Below are 21,629 nucleotides of genomic sequence, written 5' to 3'. Positions count from 1 at the left end.
TTTCAAAATGTTGCGGCAATTCGATCGTTTTCCGCCCGCGTTCGAAACGGATATTGACCGATCAACTTTCCCAAAAAAATCAAAAATAATTTAATAAACTGTTAACTTTTATATAAATGATTTTGGGTATTTTTTTTGCGTTATCAGTATTTATTTAACATAATTTAAATTCTAAAATACCGACCGTTATTATGATTTAAAATTTTATAACAAAAAAAAGTTGATTTCTATGTCTATTGTTTGACTTTCGTTTGCGGCCCATTCAACTTTAAAACTTATTGTTTTCGTTGCTCGTTTACGATTTCCCTCTTTATTGTTGGATTTTCGACGTTAATTGGGGCGTGTTGTTTTGTCTCTGTAATTGCGTAAATTGTGCGCGGTCTTAGGGTTGCTTTAGGCGAGCTATTATTCGTAGAACCGCCGTAAATGCGCAGATTAAATTCCCAGCCGATCAGAACGGTTAATTTTCGACTCGTCTGTATTTTATAACCAGCCGTAGCCTTGTAATGTATTTTCGAGAGCCTTTAAGGCTTAGAGGGATTTTCTTGACTACATTTAGACTTTGAAAATAACCAGATTAAGTATGACTCTAATACACGACTGTATTGGTTTATGTTAAGTTAAACAGGCTGATTGTGGTGTTACGTTAAGAATGGGCTATACGTCGTTATTCATAAATCATACATTACTTTACGCGGTATTCTTAATAATAAAGTGCAGCCTATTGTACATTCCCTATACACAGCATATGGTTTCAAAAACACTATGCTTTGGCGCAAGTAAAGTAAAGCAATCAATAGCTAGTCACTAAATCCTGGCGCATATGATTCCGTTACAAAAACGGAGCCAATGTTTAATCTATTCTAAACCAATGCGGTCGGCTTACATTGTGCCTTGCCTGTATTAGTTTGTGCTGAGATCTATGATCTTACTGTGTTGTGTGGTTAAAACATGTATGGCTTATATACGCGGCCGTGTAATACATTATGAGTAAATTGCGCTTGTGATGTAAATGAATTTATTACAGGTATATAGAAAGTAAATTACATGTTTTCTTCTTTACTTAACCATTTATAATATGTCATTTATCGTTGACAGAATTTATTATACATGATTGTATAGGACCAAATTTTCACTGTGAAAAAGTGCATTGTTATTAATTCACCACAAGAAGAAAGCAAAGACGTGAAACTAATTGGCCGTAAACCAAATCAATTTCAATCTCAATGGTCGAAAATTGCACAAAAGGACTTCTCGACTAATCTGCGACGTCGATCGCAGCAATTCAATTAAGCGCTCACACTATGGCATCGTCCGAGAGCATTGTGACGTCATCACAGCAACAAACGACAACGACACCGCCGACATCTATTGTTTACGCGACGACGACTACTAACAGCCGAGCTGCTGGCATCGACGATAAAGCGAAAACGAGCCCGTCAGCCGCAAGCACAGCGAAGTCACGTGTCGATTCAATAAGCGACGAAGAATGGGACGAAGAATATGATGGGAAACTGGTTATAGATTTGGGCACCGATAACGACTCTGAGAAAAAGGAAAGCGCGAAAACGCCTTTGTTGTCGCAGAGCAGCAGCGAACGAAACCAGCCGCCCGTACGAAACAATAATAACAACAACAGCCATAACTCAAATAGCCCTACCAAGGACAAAAACTACAATAGCCCAAAGGCATCTTTAACAACTACCGGTAAATCGAGCACCCCATTTTCAACAAGCTCTTCTACTGTTCCTAGTTCAAAGAACGGGAGTAAGACCAAATCAAAAAAGTCCAACAAGTCTTCGACTAAGCACCACAATCAAGGAAATGCCAGCTATAATAGCTCCACGCATTTAAACAGCGGAAGTTTTCGAACATCATCTCCCACAACAGGCGATTATTCAAGCACCTCGTCGGATATTACGTCGCTTAGCTCTACAAATAAGCACTCCAATTTGTACACGACTGCCGCTGAGGCTAAAACGTCCGCCGTGTTCACCACGTCGGCTCGTTCGTCGTCATCACCTGATGACGTCACTGGCAAAAAAAGTAAATCGTCAAAGTCGGGTCGCAGTCATCACAAGAAACACAAGCACGATAAAAACTCGGGCGAGCGAAGCCACGCAGGTAGCGGAAGCTCGAAAGGCGACGAAAAGGGAAAATCAAAAAGCAAACAACATAGCGGCCCGAGCTCACATCACTCTATCGTGCCTCAAAGTAGCGTGCTTACACTCACAACTACGTCAAGTTCCCCATTCACAAGTAACCACTCGTCGATAAGTTCGGCCAAGTACAGACAGTCGAGCTCGCCAGGATTAACTGCATTTGGAAACGGAATAACAAGCCATGTATCGAATAAATACCCGACTCAGGCAGCTTTGCAAGGTCGAACGCCAACCCGAACCGCTGCTGTAACGGGGAGTGATTCTCTTATGAAATCCACACATTCCAGTGTTGATAAAGAGGCTTCAAACAACTTGCTTGTAGACGGCCATACCAGTCACCACAACCGCAAAAAGCCGCGCAAAAGTCTCGTGTCATCCAGCAACACACCGCAGTCGACACAGACCCAGTTAACCTCGCAACCTATGACAACAAATGAGGTCGACCCACAACGATTCAGGGGTTACAACGTTCAACAGCACTTGTCCCCGTCAGTTGTCGGGAAACGTGATAGAAATGGAAGCAATGTGAGCACTCAACCATGCACCAACGACAACGTGGGATCGAAAAAAATAAAGCTAGACCAGGTATGTGGTGATTTATTTTTGTACCTTAAAAATTTGATATTTTGTTGTCGGGTAAATCAATTAGTTTGACATATTATATAATATGTATACCCGTCATTTTTGTCACTGTTATTTAAAATTTGCAAAATTTACTCGATAATTTACTGATGATAGCCCCCAATCGCGGACAGAACCAGTTCCATGCAGTATATTGTGTGCTAGCATAAGCGGTGTGGGCGTATTAGGAAGCTGTTGTCTGTTGCTTTCATCGATTTATCAGCTAGAGGGCTTTTCAGTTTAGTGCTTTTGCCCGTCGAGTTGGTGATACTTGAGTGTACATAGCGCTTCGCCTAATACGCGATCACCGTAAAAAGCCTTCGCTTTGAAAGGCTCGGGTCGATTGCACGCTTTGCCCTAATGTTTACTGAACAAACAAGAACCGAATTTAAGTGCCAGTTACCAACGTCGATCTCAGCTCTTTATTGCCAGTGCTTTTATAAAAACAAGGCGTGCGCTATTCGATACGGCAGAGATTTCAGCGTTTAGATTGTGCTTAGTTCGCAATGAAAAGAACGCGGTTATACTGCCTGCTGATTTTGCCCATCTGCGCCGAAACGGAGCAAATCCAACTAAGCCTTCCGATTCGAAATTCAATTTACAAAACACGAATTAAAGAAATCTTTCAGATTTTCGTCACAGTTTTTAGCAATCTGTAAAACGATGTTATTTTGTTTAAAAGCAATTGAACAGTCCACCCACACGGCGTACCGAACAAAAGTGATTTATGGCATTTCGTGCGTGTCGAGATATTGGCATGCACTAACAACAGACTAGTTCGTTCGAAAGCCTAAACTAAGCCAACGAGCGTGTAATTAGCGGAGCGTCGGCCACCGTAAAATTACTGTGGATTTATCGATCTTTTAAGGCTATTAGTGTAAGTTTTGGATCGATCTTCGTGTTGGCGTAGTGTGATAAACGAGAGTCGATGTTGCTTTGTAAATGGCTCGAGATTGCTATCGGAGACGATTAAGATTGACCAAATATAAACACACGCGGGCCGTAAATAAATAAAGCGAAGCTGGTCCACAGACTTGTAACAAGCTATATACATCGACCGAACGTTATTTACCAAGACCAAATAAAGTCGAATTAGTAACGCAACGTTAATTACGCGATAAGTTGGTGGCCTTATCAAAAGCAAACAGAACAGTGAGGTAGTAACGATTGATCGAAAATTAATTAATCATTTATTCGTGTGGTTTTGTCAAATTTCAAGTTGCCGGACCCTCAAAACGGGCACATTTCTGTTACATATTGACTTTTCCATTACCGATATCTTGATCATTATAGTGAGCTCTGTGGGATTATCGACTCGATAACGCTTTGTATACATTTCGGGTTTTCGTGACATAAGAGCTTCGATTCTTTTCCACCGCCGCGACCGTGTTTTCAATCTATCGACCCTCTCCGCTGCGTAACCACTTATATACAGGTCATGTTTGGTAAACAGAGTGTTTCTCTCCTTTTACTCCTTGGTGGTTTAGCTGGAGGAAGGGCGTAAATGTTTTAGAGAGCGACTCGAGCCTTTTCGGGTTTAAGCGCGGTTAAGCGGAGTATTCGCCAGCATTGTAAGTGCGAGAGTACGTTGGAAGTAATAGAGCCCTCAATGGCCTTTGTAATAGGTCTCTCTCACGGAAGCGTCACCGTATATTTGATTGTGCCTACCCGCTATACAAACTCGACTTTATACGGCATCGAAATTCGAGCGAACGTTTCAAAGGGCGTGCTTTTATAGCCGCCTATAAAGCATCGAAATTGTTTACGATGCTTTATAGGCGACTGTAAAGCGATTCAGTAATACCCGGGCCGCACTCGATTAAATACACATTTGCCTCGTCACCGTTTCCATGCGACTTCCCTCGCTTATTATGCTTTGTAAAAATTTAGGCCAGGAGTATATATATAAATATTTAGTGATACAAAACAATGCTAACCGCATATATTTAGCGCTTAAAAGTCGTGTTTATTTAATATTCTTTGAATACGGATGGTCATGGCCGTTACTTTTAACCTAACATGCCAGCATTCTCGAGTGTAAATTATCTGCTAAACAAGGACAGCGGAAATTGCTAGCAATACATGTCAGTGAGTTAGCGCCCGTGTGATTACTCACACGCAGTGAATTAGAATACGCAATCATCAAACTGTGTAAAACGGATTTGGAGCGCATTATCTCAGTGTTTATTGACTGGAAAGGCAATACCGAATTAAAACAAGCGCTTAAGAGGTTTATTGTATTTTAATTTAGTCCCTTTTATTGCACACTAAGCTTTCAATGGAGAAATAATGCTTGTTATAATATTTTGATTCACTTCCTTTAATTCCACACTATGCTGCCATGACGATTTTCAGCGTATTGAACCAGCTCACAAAAACGCTTGCTAAGCGTTCACATAATACATTTTATTGTTCGCACACGCGCTATTTCGAATACGTGACCTAACCGAAAATCTATCATCTAATGTCTCGAGTATTCCCCGGGGAGAGAACGCTACATTACACGAGCTAGAAGTCGATACGTTTAGACGGGATTTGCAAAATACCAGTTGTGCGCTGTTATGAAAATCGTTCGCTGGTATTTACTATCAATAAAACCTATATCCTCTGTAGCTTTCGAATGACTGCGAACGAGTGTTATTAAAAAAAGCCTAAAATGCCTTCGAAAATTGGCTAAACAACTGAATCAATTTGCGTGCGTTTTGTAAACCCCTTTTTACACGCTCCGCGAATTCGTTTTTAGGTTCAAAGTTATTTATAAAGCGGGCCTGTTTACAAAACAAATTTGCCAAAAATGTTATGTTATTTTTTCCACTTTACGGTGCGCTAACAGGGATTAACGGTGCGCTAAAAGATAATTAATACCAGAGATGCCGCGCGGCTTTACATAGCTCTAAATGCGGCTTACGGAGTTTTTCTAAACAGAGTAACGGTGCTGTGACGGGGAACTTGGCACATTAAAACAACCGCGAGTCGACGGGAGATTCGGCTGGGCGAGAAATAATTGCCTTTAAACAGGCGAGCCCACTTCACTTTGCTATGTTCAATAAAACGAGGACTGTAATACGGGCCGCGAAATTACTATATTGCGTCGAGCCAGTGGTATTGTGCGCGAATTGGCCTTTGTTCAGCTTCACGGCCGACGAACTCTCGTGTTTAAGGCTATTTCAGGCCGGATAAATACAGGCTTGCACACTCTAAACAGCTTCCTCTCACTCTTATTCGTGCTGCTCGCGCTTTTGTATACGCTGTGAAAGACAAGCCTGTCAGTAATCGCACACCGCTTTTTAACCGAATACTAGGCCGGTATTGAGGCGGTATTATAGGAACTAGATCGAAACGAAATTTAGCGTAAATTTTTGTCAAGTATGTGTGAAATTTCAATGTCTTTGCCTTCCGTTGGTTTATTGTTTTTCGTGAATACGCGGTTATTCTCTTTCGAACTATATTATATGCATTGCCTAATAGAAAAATAAAGAGTTTCAATAAACACGAATGACGCGTTCATACAAAGAGCCAATTGTAAGCAATAACTTTCGCATTTGCCAAATAGCTGCAGCTTTATTTTTGGAATTGTTGACCTTTAGGTTTGCGGTATTACGTCTACTCCACTCAATTGAACTATTTCAAATAGCAATTATTTAAATAATTGCTTTGGGATAATAAACCGTTCGAATTACTTATTGTTTTGTGAAATTGTGATTTACAGTTATCGAACAATAAAAAGGCAAAGCGAATTAAATAATTGATTTCACAACGTATTGATTTTCGTAGACCCTTAAAATAATGATCTGCATATTGCTTTCGCATTGATTTTATACAAATGTCAAGAAAGCGCTGACGCTTAAGAAAAGTTGTTTTTGCCTAATATCATTCAAGCAGAGATCGATAGGTTTCGTGATTTTGGCCTGCGCGCCATTAACTTAAGCCGGCTAAAAACCGCCATGTTTTGCGATGGTCTGTCGAGTAGTAAGGTCTGCCTAATGTTGTTATTTAATTAGTCTGTAGCAGTGAGACATCGAACAAATATGAATTGATCGACGGTAGCTAATCGCTGTTCGGAAAGGTTTTTGACAGTGTAATAGGAAATTCCTTCCCTTTATTGCGCGCAAAGTATAGGGAGTTTCATTACAGACTAATTGTCCCGTTGCTAGGTTTAATCGGCCCATAATTTTGACACAATTCGACGATTGAATTGCCTGTTGATTTCGTTTTTCTTTTTAAAATTAGCACCCCGGCCTAATAAGCTGGTATTTTGGTCTTAATAAGCCTATTTCTTTCCCTGCGGTCATGTGATTGTGTTGTTGTTTTTAAGTTCTTTGAACCGGCGCGGCATCGAGTTGAGAGTTGTTACAACTCGCCTGTGAACCTCAGAGTACTTACGAATAAATCCTAATGCCACTTTAACATTTAACATGCGCCGAACTCGGCCACCCATCAAGTCAAGATACCAGAAAATCCTTAAATGACGACCTCTCCGAATAACATAAGCACCTGCTCCGTACATTATTTCGAGACTTTATTGTCTGGAAAATCTCAGCCCAAACAACCTGGCGATTATGCGATCGATCTGTCATGGGTTGCCTTTTTTAATGTTTGCTGTGAACAGCCATTAACTTTGGTTAATTGATCCTAATCGCGCATTCGTGTCCACGTTGCTGTGTATTTAGATCGCTAGGGTGGTTGTTGTTTTAGCGTGTTATACCAAGTCTGAGCAAGCATTGCGTGATGTATGGTGGTCAAACGACGCGTGTTTACATTTCTGACGTCATTCGAGGTATTTGCGCTTCGTGTAAAATATAGTGTGCCACTGTCGAGCTGAAACAGATTTGGTCAGCTTAGGAATACGTGCCAAGATAACGGCGCTTTGGGTCGGTCGGAATGGCTTGTGCATTGAGGTGGGTAGAGCGTTGTTTGTCGATCGGCTGTGATTTTACACACGCTGTTTTTTCTCGGTACCCTCTTCCTCCGATTCTCAAGTTTTACCCTCTCTTCTTTCTCTATTTTTGTACGGTTCACGCGTCATCGCACTGTCTATTTTATGTCAACGTGGCCGCTATAATCACATCGATCGGGCACTTCAGATAACGAGCTTTGTTTATTTTGCTTTGGATAAGATCGCGGTCGCTCTGGAGACAAATCGCTCAAGTTGTGTCCAACTCAATTAGACTTAAGAGCTTAAACCGACTATACGATGAAAAATCATTGCTACTGCTACAACCCATCTTGCTTTGCGTTTATTTAAAGCTTAGTTATCGTTTTATGATAATCGAACAGAAATGGTGATATGGGGGAACAACTATAACTTTCGTTTTGATCAAACTAACTCTTTGGGTTAGTCTTGCGAATATTGGCTTTTGATGTTTTACATGTGGAAAAGATAACGACAAAAAACCACCAAACAAAGACGTTCAAAACAGTTCCCACAGAAGCTATACAGTGCAATTCGCAAGCTTCCAAACATCCGCCAGTGTAGTGTTATATTACAAGCAAACAGCTCTTATATACGGCGAAGTGGCCCGAAAACTAAATTGGTAGGTTAAGTGCCGCCCATGCATTTTACCGTACGTACTGTCGTATAATTGAGGCCTCCCGCTCGTTTTACAGCGCGTTTGTCAATATCGTTTATAGTTGACGAACCGTAATACCAGCAGTCTGATTCGATTATAATTCGCGAACCTAACCCTAAATTGAATGTTGACAGTCACGCTATCCTTTCGATTGCTCCACGGTTGTGCTGCGTTGAAAGCTGCCTCGTAGATTTGGTGTGTTTTGATTATTGATTATAGTATCATAACTTTAAGTAGGTTGGCAGTCCAAGCGCACTCGAGCAGCATGTTTGGTAAACTTTCGAAATTTAATTAAGATTTTTCAGTCTAAGATTTCCGTTTGCTGGGCTGTGGTGGTTTTTCAATATCGATTAGCCGTGTCGAATGGCGGCGATTATCTGCATATCGAGGCATGTCGATGTAAAACCGTGCATTATGTCCCGTGACATTTGCAAGCACCCTCACTGTACCACAAATGATAAAAAGTATAATACAACCTATAGTGCTTTGGACCCTCTTCTTAAACGTGATAACACAGAGTCTATTTTGGGAGAACGTCCTAGCTCACAATTGGCCACTTGAGAACTTTGCGTTCGAGCACCATTTACTGAGTACACTTGATGTCTGTTGTTGATACGAGGCCTAAAAAGCGCGCATTTTGCCCACTTGCCCACTCTAGCAGGCTTATACTTATAGCCCCGCTACTAATCGCCGTGAAATTGAACGGAGGGCCTCTGATGACATGTTGTGCTGCGTAACTATGCCGAGAATGTCCATTACTTTGGATTCGGTAACGGATAACTCGGCGACCGCTTGTTTTTCTCGTGTTATGTTTATACTTCTTGACAGATGAGAAAATCCGTAAAGATATCGTCATGTCTTGTGTATACACCAAGCTATGAATAGAGTGCGCGGAAAGTTAATCGCAGTTAAGCTCTAAACCAGTATAATGACCTCTGTTTGTTTATCGTTTAAAACTAATCGTTTTTATTATACACCTGACAATTAGTGCACTGCGTTGACGACCACAACAACGCCGTTAAAATTAATAAAACGCCTGGGCGATAATCAATATAAATTTTAACTTGCATTACCCGAAAGATTTTCTCCTGTTTATACATAAAGCCATTTACAGGTCATTGCACGAATATTAGTGTATTAATAAGTGCATTTATTTCAGTTGACCCAACACAGCTATCAAAGTGTATTGGATTATATCGATTTGTTGTGTTGTGCGTCACCAAAAAACTTAGCAGAGCCGATTAAAAATTGATCAAAGTGAATTACCAAGTCGTTCGTTTATTGTTATGAACTTCACGTATTTATGTGTTTAACCGTTTGCGGGTCGCGGCCTGGCTAATATATAAGCACATCAAATGTCTCGAAGTGTTGTATATCGTGTAGACTAAACCATATCCAATTGCATGACGCTTTAGGGTGTGTAAATTATACATTCCTCCTACTACAGTAACAATAAACAAACGCGCTAAACGGATTTTTCTTTATTGAAACCGAATGCTTATCGCGAATTGTGACCGCATTTGCGAAACCAATATACTTCTAAATGTCATTTGGTAGTGTTTTGTTTTCACTTCATTTCTTGCAAATCGTCTAAATATCCTGTTATCGCGAATCGAAATCCGTTGCATTTACGAACGTATAATTTCGACGATGTCTTTCTGTTATTAAACGGAGATTATCGCTTTAAAATCGGATTTGAACGCCGAAACTCGCTTATCCGATCAGCGTTGACAGTTTTCTCTCTGTGTACAGTGAGGTATGTGTTCCATATCGATGCACTGTTGCCATGAAATATTAATACGCGGCGGCTACAAGAGGCGAAAAGTGGCGGTGGGCCGTGTTGATTTAAACTGTTCAAACAGTCACTGGCTTTTCGTTTCCGCTTATTTGTTCATTGTCCGTACTTGTTTGTCAGTTGTTTGCGATGAACACAATACTGCGTCCAAGGTTGTAAATAAAACCGTATAAAACCGCCTTTAAATATTCACTGTAGGCCAATGGCTCATTAAATATAAATGAGTTCGCCGTGTGCTTGTGTTGTAATTTGTAATAAAGTTTTAATGGCTGTTATACGAGCCCACTCTATTAAAACTAATTACTTGATACGTGCCAACGCACCGCTTTTTAAAATTCAGCGGCCTAAAATCATTTTCTCTTTGCCTGGCTTATTGCACGAATATTATTTTTTTTTGACGGCAGATATACATCGTAAATATATTCATTAAACAAATTTCATCGTTGTTTTTTATGGGTAGGACATAATACATTTACGTATGGTGTACTAATAACGACCCGACTATGTTTAAATTACAACATGGCCTGTGATTACACACTTAAACTGTGAGGAACAGTAGAGTGCATGATAATGGGTTGCTGGCCAATTTCTGATTGCGACAAGGCGCCGAGTTTTTCGTTCTGTTTGTTCCGCGCTGTGCTGATGTTTTTACGGGGGATTAGATTTCAGTGAATGGGGCTTAAGCCCGCTGATCGCGGTTAGGGTTGTTTTGAATGAGCATCGGCTTTACGCGCGCTCTATCAGGTCGTGACATTCTCAAAACACGTTTCAATTTCAGCAGTGTTGATGTCGGCCTGTTGACACTTAACCTTGAAAGGCATTTGCGGAAAAGAAATACTCGCATGCTTCGAGTTTGAATGGGCGACTTAAATGAGCCGATTAGATTACCCGACGGCGCATCGCTATTTATGGATGTTTAAAAATTAATATCGACTCCTTTAAAGTTAAATAAGCCCTATATACGTAGCTGTGATATTTACGTTTGGCTTTTTCTTTAGGAAAACAAGGACGGAAGTAGTTCGATGAACGAGGCAAGTTTCTCGACATTAAACGACGCCTCAAAACAGTCGAAACAGCAACAAAACACGATGGATGCGACATCGACTGAACAGCTAAACCCCACCGCAGACGTCGGAAAAAATGCCAAGCAAAAGACCGGGACAAAAACAATCGATTCTGCGGGAACAGGGCTTGGGCTAGCCTCGCAGACGTTTCAGCCGTCGACCCTGTTCAGTCCTCGGTTTAACACATCCGGGGTATCTACAAACAATAGCGCGCCTTCGACACCGCAAAACGTTTCGGCGCGGTCTGGTTCAAATGACGACGACAAGAAAGGGCCCGCATTGGACTCACAACGATCGGTGGGCACGTTAACTATGACATCTGATGTTGGCGTTATGACAGAACCGGACAACTTGGGTCCGTGTGAGCCGGGAACGAGTGTACATTTAGATGGAATAGTGTGGCACGAAACCGATACAGGTAAATTACTTCTTTTGTTACTGTTTTTCCTGTCTCTTGTTCCATTAGAAGCCATTTGGCGTTTGTGTGTAAGTGTTTTGTGGTAAACTAGACTTTGTTTTGCTTTCAAACAACTCGTGTTGTTGGGGGAAGGTTACATTTGAAAGGAAGGCTCGCAATTTTGTATCGCTGAGTATGTTTAGGTATTAAAAGACTGAGAACCACTAACCACAAAACTTGTTCACTATAAACTGATCTCTCGACCTAATTAACTCGCGTTAAAGTAGTGCGCTTCAAACGGTCCTGAGAAAACTAGACTCGGTTAATTGAAACGTTTAAATTAAGGCCCTCGAGATTCGGCCGCACTGGACATATTTTACTCAGCCGTAAACCTCCGTTTAACGACGTTGAATTACATGCTTTGTCGAGTAGAGTTCATAGCTCATTACCGGGCCAGGATTAAACGCGAGGACAGACTACTCATTACCAGTTCTTTTGTGCGCTATTGTTGCTAAAAGTTACGACTAAAATCTGTTTTTGTTGGCGGGATTACTTAAAGCCAGGGGATAAAAATCGCTTTGTTGTTATTTTTATCCATTTTAAATTAAACTTTTTTATGCGGTCTGTGTGTTTCGTTTTATTTTAGCCTTTTATTCACGGTGACAGTTGATACCATTTGCCCAATCAAATAGATTGGCCCTTAAGCCTAAATCGCATGCCTGGGCATTTAAAAGGTTAATCCAAATCCTCGTAAAGGTGGTATACGCCGTGGCATTGCTTACCAAACAAGCTCGCTTAGTTTGTATTTTTCGTTCGGGATCGCTTGAACCACAGGTCGAAGGCTGGCGAACTTAATTCGTTCTGCTTTTGGTTGGCGCATTGTTTTGTCATAAGGGCTTGTGTGTGTTATATTGTTACGACATGGGTCATTAAAGCGCGCCGAGCGACGGTAAACAATTCTCTTTCTCTCGCGAGGTTTAATTGCTTTCTCGTATACCTCGCTGTTTGCGATACAAAACTTTCCGGGCTATAACGAGCAAACAAGTCGAATCAGTGGTTAAACAGTCCTGTGTGTAGGTAGGTGTACACAAACGACAACTACGCTCTCATAACGGATTTGCTTTTAGCTGAAGATTTAAAACCGCGCGATTCTATTTAAACATGACGCATGCTCGGTTAAGTTTTTTCTCCTGTGTTTTACGGCCACCGTATATCGTTGTTCGAAATTGGCTACGATTATTCGAAATGATCTGATATCGGGGCCCGTGACGACTGTATTTAATCGAAGCCCGCAGAAAGCGAACAATATATCGTCCGCGGCCGCGATTCGTCATTATATCAACAAAGCTTTTGTTACTAATCCGCCCTTACAGCGGGAAGTCAATATAACAATAAAGTTGCCTCTCGCTTTATTGGCCTGCGAATTTTAAATTGTTATTGATTTTCTGGGCCGAAAACGAAAATCAAACGCTCTTCTGGGAAAGCGGTTCACCTTGCTCTACCTAATAAGCTAAATAAGGATTTAGCCTTGAGCGCGGAGCCGTGTTTTGCCGATAAACGGAGCGGTTTTGACTAATCTTCGATTTGTGGCGCAAAATTATTTGCAATCTTTTGGCAACATATTTGACGAAAAACCTTGGCTCGTGTTGCCAAATTTTAGGCTCGACAAGGCTTATTAGATTAGGGCCCGACTTATTATCTTAGCCGCATTAGCGGACAGTAAGACGAATTGATGATCAGTTTATCTTTTGTTTTCGCAGGCGTGCTGGTTGTGAACGTGACGTGGCGGAACCGCACCTACGTAGGAACCCTTCTGGATGCAACCAAGCATGACTGGGCTCCCCCCAGGTAATATATTAATCACATAAACGTTATTCTTGTTGTTTTGCAGCTTAAAGGTTAAGAATGTATTAAAAAAGGTAAACGTTATTTGAATGTTTTTTAAACATGCGTCGTGTTGTGTTTATTTTTAGCGCATTCTATCTTGTACAAGTAACTGTTTTGTTTGAACAGACACGGTTAGGAGCATTGTCGATTGTTTGCCCTTTTGGCCAGTATTTTCTAGCGAGCCATACTCTTAATTTTTACAAAGCTCTAATTAAAGTAGTTGCCTCCAATTTCAACACTGTACCAAAGTAATTTAAATCCCACTGTACTTAAGCGACGACCACGAGCTATTTATTCTCAACAGCCCGCGCCGTGCTAGGCCGGGCGTTAAATTATTTATTTGATACTTGATCGAAAACTAAAGTGCGGCTAAATGCGTCAATATAACCGAGGCCGCTTGTTTGCGCCGTTCTTTAGTTAGTCCTGATAACATTTGGCCCGGAGTACCACGTGGTAATTATTGACGAACAAAATCGATGTTTTTTCAAGCGCAAATTGAGTTTGCATTACACTTGTCCCACAAAAAAGCTTAGAAATAACACAAAATCGAACCCTTAAAAAGTTCATGAAATATAAATGAGAAAATAGTCCGCAACTAACCACAAGCTTCGCGTATAATCAAATTACCTAATAGATAATAACTTGGAAGATTATGAGGTAAGCATTATTTTAAAATTCTCTAAATTTTCTAGACTCTCGGATACCGACTTGGACATGGAATTGCGAGTAAAAAACGGACGTCCAAAACGCCAGAGAGGTTCAGCCAATGAGAGCTCGACTACGACAAGAAAGGGGCGTAGTCGAAGTGGGGCTCAGGCAATGAATGATGACGTAAAAGGTAGTCCAAGCACTGCCAGCAAACGGCGAGGCAATAAGGTAAAACTATTAACGCGATAATGTTATCGCCTTATCTTATCTTCTAATACGCGTATGTAAATTTAACCTAACATGATTAAAGTTAAAGGAATGAAGGAACGTATGGTTAAGTAGATACAAGTTGGTATCGAAATTCGTGTGTATACACGTAAACAAACACTACTTAAAAGGGCTTATGTGTGTGTATGCTCCTAGTTTGAAAAGTTGTCAATGTCCTTTTTTGTAATTAGTCCCAGCTGCGGCGAATTCGACCCTGTATTCCATAAAACCACATTTTACTGTCACTAAATCAATATAAAGCACTTGCTTGAAACCGCAGGGCGCGTTGGCTGGCGCTAATCTGTCTGCGCATTTTTATGCACGAGACTTTATTGATCCAATATTAATATTACAAAAACGTGCTTGAAAGCCAGCCACGGATAAGGCCTTCATGAAAGCGCAGATTAACCACCAACAAATAGGCCGTTAAATCTAATTAATATCACGATAAGGTCACATCGCTAGCACCTGAAAGATAGTTTTTCGATTTAAGCAACCCTTATTTGGTATAACTGTCTCACAAACTGATATTTAGATTTAAATAGCGTGGTGCAAGCGCTTAGCCTTAGATCTGTGGTCAGATTATCCACTTTCAAGCGTTTCAGGTTACTATTTCAGATCACAAGTGGTTAAAATCGTGTAAACGCGCGCCCATACGCAACGGAATTTAAAACGTGCTCTACCCAGCTTCATTCTAATTTTGTTTGAACACGATGTCATCATTACCAGCATACGCTGTAATAAGCAGTTTGCAAATGCGACGCTTAATCGCAACACTCAAGAAAAATGGAAAACCCCATTAGATAGGCTCATCAAGCGTTCAAGCGCATTAAAACCCACAATTAATTCTGACAACATCGTATATTTTTACGATTGTTTGCTAACTAAAACAGGACTCTGAATCGTGTTGACTCGTATTTTATTGAGCAAATTTGCTTAACCGTTTATTGCGCCATGAGTAAGCCAACTGATAAAAAAATCAAAAGGTATAATCTAAAACATGATTTTACAAGGAACTGAGACTTACCCCCGTTTAAAAAGTATAATTGATTGTGGAACATCAAAATTAAATTTTCATTTTGTAAATTTTTCAGAATTCGGAGTCTGAGTCGGCTATGGACAACGACGGTAGCGCGACCCCACGGTCAAGTGCAAAAAGAGCCAGAATTGCCTCGTCCAGGAACAATATTACTCAACAACTTCAACAAATCCAGAACGAGGCTGCAGCGAAGGAAGTCAACGTGGCAACAACCATTTCAAACGGAGGTAAAGGGAAACAAGATTTTCCACTTACGTGATAAAAAATCTCATGTTTTTGATAATTTTTTAATTTTAAATGCTGGCTATTTTAATACATTAATTTGTCTGATTATGACTTACTATTAACTCTATCTGACAAGAGAAAAAAGTGGGTCTTCTAAGCGCTTGGTGAAACCTGTAATCACGTGCTCGTTCTTGCGCGTAATTATAGCGTTTTCTTAATCGTTTGCCCGCCAAAAGGAGTTGTTTTTTTCGGAATGAAAGATTGTGTTAAATCGCGGTTGTTAGACGCGATATGACGATGCGATAAGTTTTAAAATAAACCTAGGACTGCTGTTTGCTTTGGAACATGTTTACACGCTAGGGAGTGGTATAAGAAATAAATTTAACTATACCCTTGTGTGAAAAAAATACCAGTTTACATAACGATTTTTTATAAGAAGTAGTTTAATTAAAATGTAATCATTGCTCTCTATCAGCAGGCAGCGGATCGTCTACGTGTTCGTCTCCAGTTTTTATTGATTGCCCACACCCGAATTGCAACAAAAGATACAGGTTTGTTTGTTTTTATTAGATAAACTAACAATCAGTATAAAATATTATCTAAAAATACCAAGCACCCTAAATAACAGTTTAAAAGAATATTTTATGTAACTAGTAATTCTTGCAGACATATCAACGGCTTGAAATACCACCAATCCCATGCTCACTTGGATTTTGACGGAGAATCCAAAGATGGCTTGGAAAACAAAGACGACGACGCGGCCTCGGATCGTTCGTCACGTGACAACGATGGCAAAATGTCGGACGACGGCGAAATGATAACGTTGGCAGAAGCCACAGAAAAACTGGTCCCGATTTCGCCAATTAAAAGTGTCCCCGAAAAAGACGCGAAAACCTCCGCAAATGATCCGCAAAAAATGGAAATAAATGAAGACGTTGGCAAAAAATTTCCAACTACGTCTGCTGTGGTTCCTAGTAAAACAGAGTCGGCAAACTTTGTTCACACAAAATCAAACTATCCTAGTTCATCGAATCCTGTTTCGTCTTTTGCACAAGTTGCTTCTCATAATTCCGATTCTTATTCAACTAACTCACAAAAAGAGCAACCGGGTAGACGTCCAGTTGAAGCAAATTCGGTTCACAATATCGGTAAGGTTCTTCGACTGATTTTTATCAAAACCAGATAGTTTGTGTAAGCTTTTCACTAATTTATTGTTTACTAAATGAATATTTCTTTTAGGCCAAGGTGGCAATTTTTCGGCTGCTGTGGACAACCGAAGTTCAATGGAAGTCAGTGCAGCAGATAGTGAGAGTGCAATGGCTGTGCAAACCCTTTTACAACTACAACCACAAGATGATCAATTTCTACCGGGCTTAACTGCACCTTACAGTCAGGATTCACCACCCCCAACTTTGTCTTTAGCCTCAAGGCCTACTATAAGCCAAATGCTTGAACCTAATCAACCAGGATACGGTTCACAATATCAACAACAAATCTATTCCACCCCGAAATCTGTTCATACTGTTCCAAGTACACAAGAACATGTTGCCCAAGCTGTTGAAAAGCAGCCCCGACCTACCCCAACTTCCAACGTTGACGTTCAAAACAATACTTACATTTCAAGTAAATTTAGCAGTGCAACTTCTCACTCAAATTCCACTGTTACCACTATGCCTATAGGTAATCAGCAAGTAATGCACGGCCATCCCGAACAAGCTAACTTTTCTGGCGTAACTCAAATGGTAACGAAGGAAAATTACGCTCCCTCGGCTTCATCGCCTGTTACACTCCCGTCTGGAAACAAAATGGCTAAAGGGAAACTTGTTCAAATTCCCTCCGATCCAAACCACGGAGTAAACTTACCAGTCTCTAACACTGACGTGACATCTCCCGGCTCAAATTCAGCTAAAAAGCAAAAACGAAAAAAGAAACTAGATCATAGAAATTCGAATGGCTCGCAGACCAACGAATCAACTCCCGAACGGAGAAGGCAATCTAATGACGACGACGCACCCCAGAACAAATTTAAACAGCAAGCTCAAACGGCGATGGAAAGTAACTCACCACACCACAGTGCTCCTTTTCCGATGCAACCAGGAATGGTTATGCCCATTCCTAACCCACATCTCCCAAAGCCGCAACAAAATAATCCTCTTCAAAGCAATGACCAATCTTCTGTTGCAAACGTTAAATCTGAGCCGGGAACACGGCCGCCACAACAACATTTCTCACAGCATGGAAATGCGTCATATCAAGGCCGTAAGGTACCCGGTGTTGTAATGCCCATATCAAGTGCCGCAAACCCAGGTTCGAATAACATTACCGTTAAAGGAACCTTTGTTCCTCATCCCGATCCACACCATCCACAAACCGCCGTTTCTGCCCAGACGCAAGATCGTTTACGGGCAACTCGAAATCCTTCACCGACTAATACTGGTCCCAAGAGCAACCTTAAACCACCAAGTTCCCACAGTAATAATCCGGTTCGTAATCAACCTGAACCAAAACCAAGAAATACTGCCCCTGTCTCTTCCAGAGGAATTCCTCCTGAAATGCAAGGTCATGTTCCGCATGAACATGACCCGGCACACCATGCACGAGTACGTCACACTCCTGATTCTAAATTGCGACCTATAGAACACCCAGATACAACCCGTCACCAGATGTTTGGAAAACTTCAGGATAGAGTGGATAGCACGATTGCCAATGCTTACAATTCTTCTGCACGGCAACAGCAAGCACCAAGAAGCAAACCTCCGACCCCGCTCCCGGAACAACTTCGCCAACCTCATGAGGCACCAAGACCGAGGCCCCCCACCCCGAATGAGACTCGCATAGAGGAACATCGGTCAAGACCCCATACTCCGCCTCACCCTCGTCCTCAAGTACTACCCGGTGTCCCAACGGAGCTAAGAGATAGACCAGGCAGTCCTCATCTCCACGGAAAACCACCAGGGGCGCAACATTTTGGGCCCCAAGCGCAGGCACAAGCCCAGGCTCATGCTTACCTGCAACAACTTTATTATGGAAGAATACCTCCGTATGGAATCATAGCGCCATCTTTTGATCATGGTTTTGATCCTCATGCCAAGTAAGTATTTTTTATATATAAGCCTTATCTATTAACAAATAATTATTTAAATTATTGACCTTAAAATTAAGAAAATGTTCATTTACTTATTAAAAAAATATAATTATACGCAGCAGGCAACAATATGAGTACTTTCAAGAACTTCATAAACAACAACAACAACAACAAAAGTTTATACAAGAAGCGCATCAACAACAACAACAACAAAAACAGCAACAACATTTGCAACAACTACAACAACAACATCAGCAGCAACAACAACAGCAGCAGCAGCTTGAGCGTAAAATAAGGAAAGAAAATGTTGTTAAGGATATTACAAAAGTTGAGTTTCCTCATAAACAAAATTCTCCAGCTGAATCCACGCCGGATAAACATGCAATGTGGCCAGCTCATCACGCTAAAAGACATTCAACTGGTTCTTTATCACCTTTTCCAAACCAGGTAAGACAGAAACAATCATTTCTGTAGGCTTTGTTGTAACAAAGCAATTAAGTCAAAGTTACCACGATAAGTAACCGATTACTGTTCTGACATATTTTGAAAATTAAAATAAACAATTTGTCATAGCAGGCTATCCGTGAAAAGCACCCAGCAGCACCTATACCTAACGATCACCACCCGTCACCTTCTGGACCCCGACCAAGGTACAATCCTCCTCAACCCAATCTTCAACCCATTACCCCAACCCAGAACCGATCTCACTCCGTTGTAAACCACCCTGCCCTCCCCCCATCCAGTTCACCGTCAGTTCATGGCATACGGCCCGAAATGCGAAGAATGGAGCCCCGAGAGGACCCAGGTGTTCATCAACCTAGAAAACAAATAACCCCGCCAAATGTCAGAGATCGAAGCCCTGAAAAGCCTAAAGATGGAGTCCCACCGGGTAATGTGTATCGATCCCCAGCAGCCAGTCCGGGCCACCTTCAGTTTTATCCCGCTGCAGCGGGGTTTCCCCACCCCACTATGTTCGACCATGCTCGACCCCCGTTTAGAGGTTTTGCTGTACCTGGATTTCCACCAGGTAATTTAAAATATAATCTCTTCAACTTTTTTTTATTTTTTAAATCTTTGCAACTTTATTACTTTAATTCTATTAAGATAATATTGATTTTCTATGTTTTATGTATTTAGGTTATGTATACCAACAACCTGGTGCTCCAATTTATCCCGCACAAGCTGGGTGGCCCCCCGGTGGTCCAATTCCAACTGGAAAACAATCCCCACCGCTAAAACCCCCTAAAGAAAGATCACCAAGTGCTACAAGGTAATATTTGACAGTAATTAAAGTTTTACAATTTAGTCAAAAAAGAGTAAACTTTTTTTAATTTTTATGTTATGGTACATTTGATTTATTAGTTCAGTTTTATGCTAAATTGTTATCTGTTAAATATAAAGGTCACCAAGAGAAGAAATAAGACGACCTCCAGACGGCAAACCGAAGGAAAATCCCAGTCACTTTAGTAAGGAGAGAAGAGCGATAGAAGGTAGGTAGATAAATAATTAATACAGTTTGTTCGTTATTTTTAATTTTTTATTTTAAAAGGTTATTTTAATTGTTTAAATTTTATCGAAAATATGTTTTTTTTTTTACATTTAACTATTTTTGTAATTTTTTTAGCCATTCCTGCTCGAAAAATCAGTCGAAGTCCTGACCCAAAACAGGTGGCCCAACCCAACGTTGCAGGGCGTCCGTTGGTGCCCAAATCGCCCCCGACACAACACCACACTCACACCCACCATCATATCCACGAAGGCATACCTGCTTACCCCCAAATGATAACCCCAAGTTTTCCGTATACAGGTAAATTAAGTTACAATAAAAACCCCCTGGAAAAATTTTAGTTTGTTAAATTGTAAAATTTACTTTTTTTATTTTCTTTTTAGGTTCAATTGCCGCTCCCGTAATAGCAGCAAGCTCGGAAGGAGTTGTACCTTTCCCTCAAGGCTTTAACTCGAAGAGGTAAATGATAAAATAAAAAAATATGTCATTACCCACATTTTTCAGTTAAAACGATTGTGCAAATTTTTAATAATTGGTTAAAATGAACTATTTTTTAGAGAGTAAATTTGACCGAAAATTCACGCGTGCACCTTCATGACGTAATCTCCAAAAAGATGATGTCGCACACGCGTTCCAATGACGTCACTATTGCGGCATGCCATCTCCTCTGTGTAGTTCAAATATTGTTTCCCGAAGAGTTCAAATGTTTTTATCATATAAAAAAACAACTTTTTTTGTATTTTTGCTACCAAAAAGTCGTGTGAAAAATATAGTTTATACCACACGTACTTTTTATCGCAAATGCTGCTTTCCAATATGTATTCTATTTGCGCTACAATCCGGTATTACTTGCCTGCTATGTGGGCTTACAATAGTTATTATTTTTACATTCTATGCTCCTTGCTTTCATCCAAATTTCCTTAAACCTTTTACTGTGTAGATTTGCTTACAGGGTTGTTTCTTCTTTAATTTCGTTTATAGCGCATTTATAACAATGATGAATATTATTCTTGATTCTTTTTTTCAATCTTGCACTGTGCCACATTTATTACGACATTTTGGTCGAATTGGCGAATAAATTTGCAAAAATAACATTTTGTCGTCTTTGTGTATTGTAATTATAAAGTAAGCTAATTGCTTTCACTTAATCGACTATAAATACCCACAACTTAGTAGGCAACATTATCCAAGCAGTATCTTATTCCTAGGTTTTCTGTTGTTCGAAAGTTTTATTTACCGAAGATTTTGGTTGTTTCTTACCAAAGTTTAGTTTTAAGAGAAGATGTTGGAAATTATGAAAGTAAGTTATATACACGGCAGCTATTAAGTTCCGTTGCGTAACTTACACCTTTCATAATAGCG

At 40.5% G+C, this 21,629-nt stretch overlaps 1 protein-coding gene across 3 annotated transcripts; it reads left to right on the top strand.

The window, feature by feature from the left end:
- Window positions 1-1,103: 1,103 nt before the first annotated feature.
- LOC145751344 (uncharacterized) lies at window positions 1,104-21,352 on the top strand. Of its 3 annotated transcripts, none has more exons than XM_082567462.1 (15): window positions 1,104-2,747; window positions 11,147-11,630; window positions 13,370-13,457; window positions 14,189-14,372; window positions 15,506-15,677; window positions 16,154-16,226; window positions 16,342-16,823; window positions 16,915-18,766; window positions 18,880-19,207; window positions 19,334-19,787; window positions 19,898-20,030; window positions 20,162-20,250; window positions 20,385-20,567; window positions 20,651-20,726; window positions 20,825-21,352. In XM_082567462.1, exons 1-15 carry the CDS (start codon window positions 1,305-1,307, stop codon window positions 20,829-20,831), a joined length of 6,048 nt encoding a protein of 2,015 aa, XP_082423588.1. In that variant the 5' UTR covers window positions 1,104-1,304; the 3' UTR covers window positions 20,832-21,352. The 3 variants fall into 3 exon arrangements, with proteins under 3 accessions (XP_082423588.1, XP_082423589.1, XP_082423587.1); XM_082567463.1 differs by having other exon boundaries at window positions 16,151-16,226; window positions 19,337-19,787; XM_082567461.1 differs by having other exon boundaries at window positions 16,151-16,226.
- The last annotated feature ends 277 nt before the right edge of the window (window positions 21,353-21,629 follow it).

Source organism: Corella eumyota, chromosome 4, assembly GCF_963082875.1.
Source record: "Corella eumyota chromosome 4, kaCorEumy4.1, whole genome shotgun sequence".
Classification (NCBI taxonomy): Eukaryota; Metazoa; Chordata; class Ascidiacea; order Phlebobranchia; family Corellidae; genus Corella; species Corella eumyota.
Note: the sequence above shows the minus strand (reverse complement) of the source record. Positions and strands in the feature narration are given on the sequence as shown.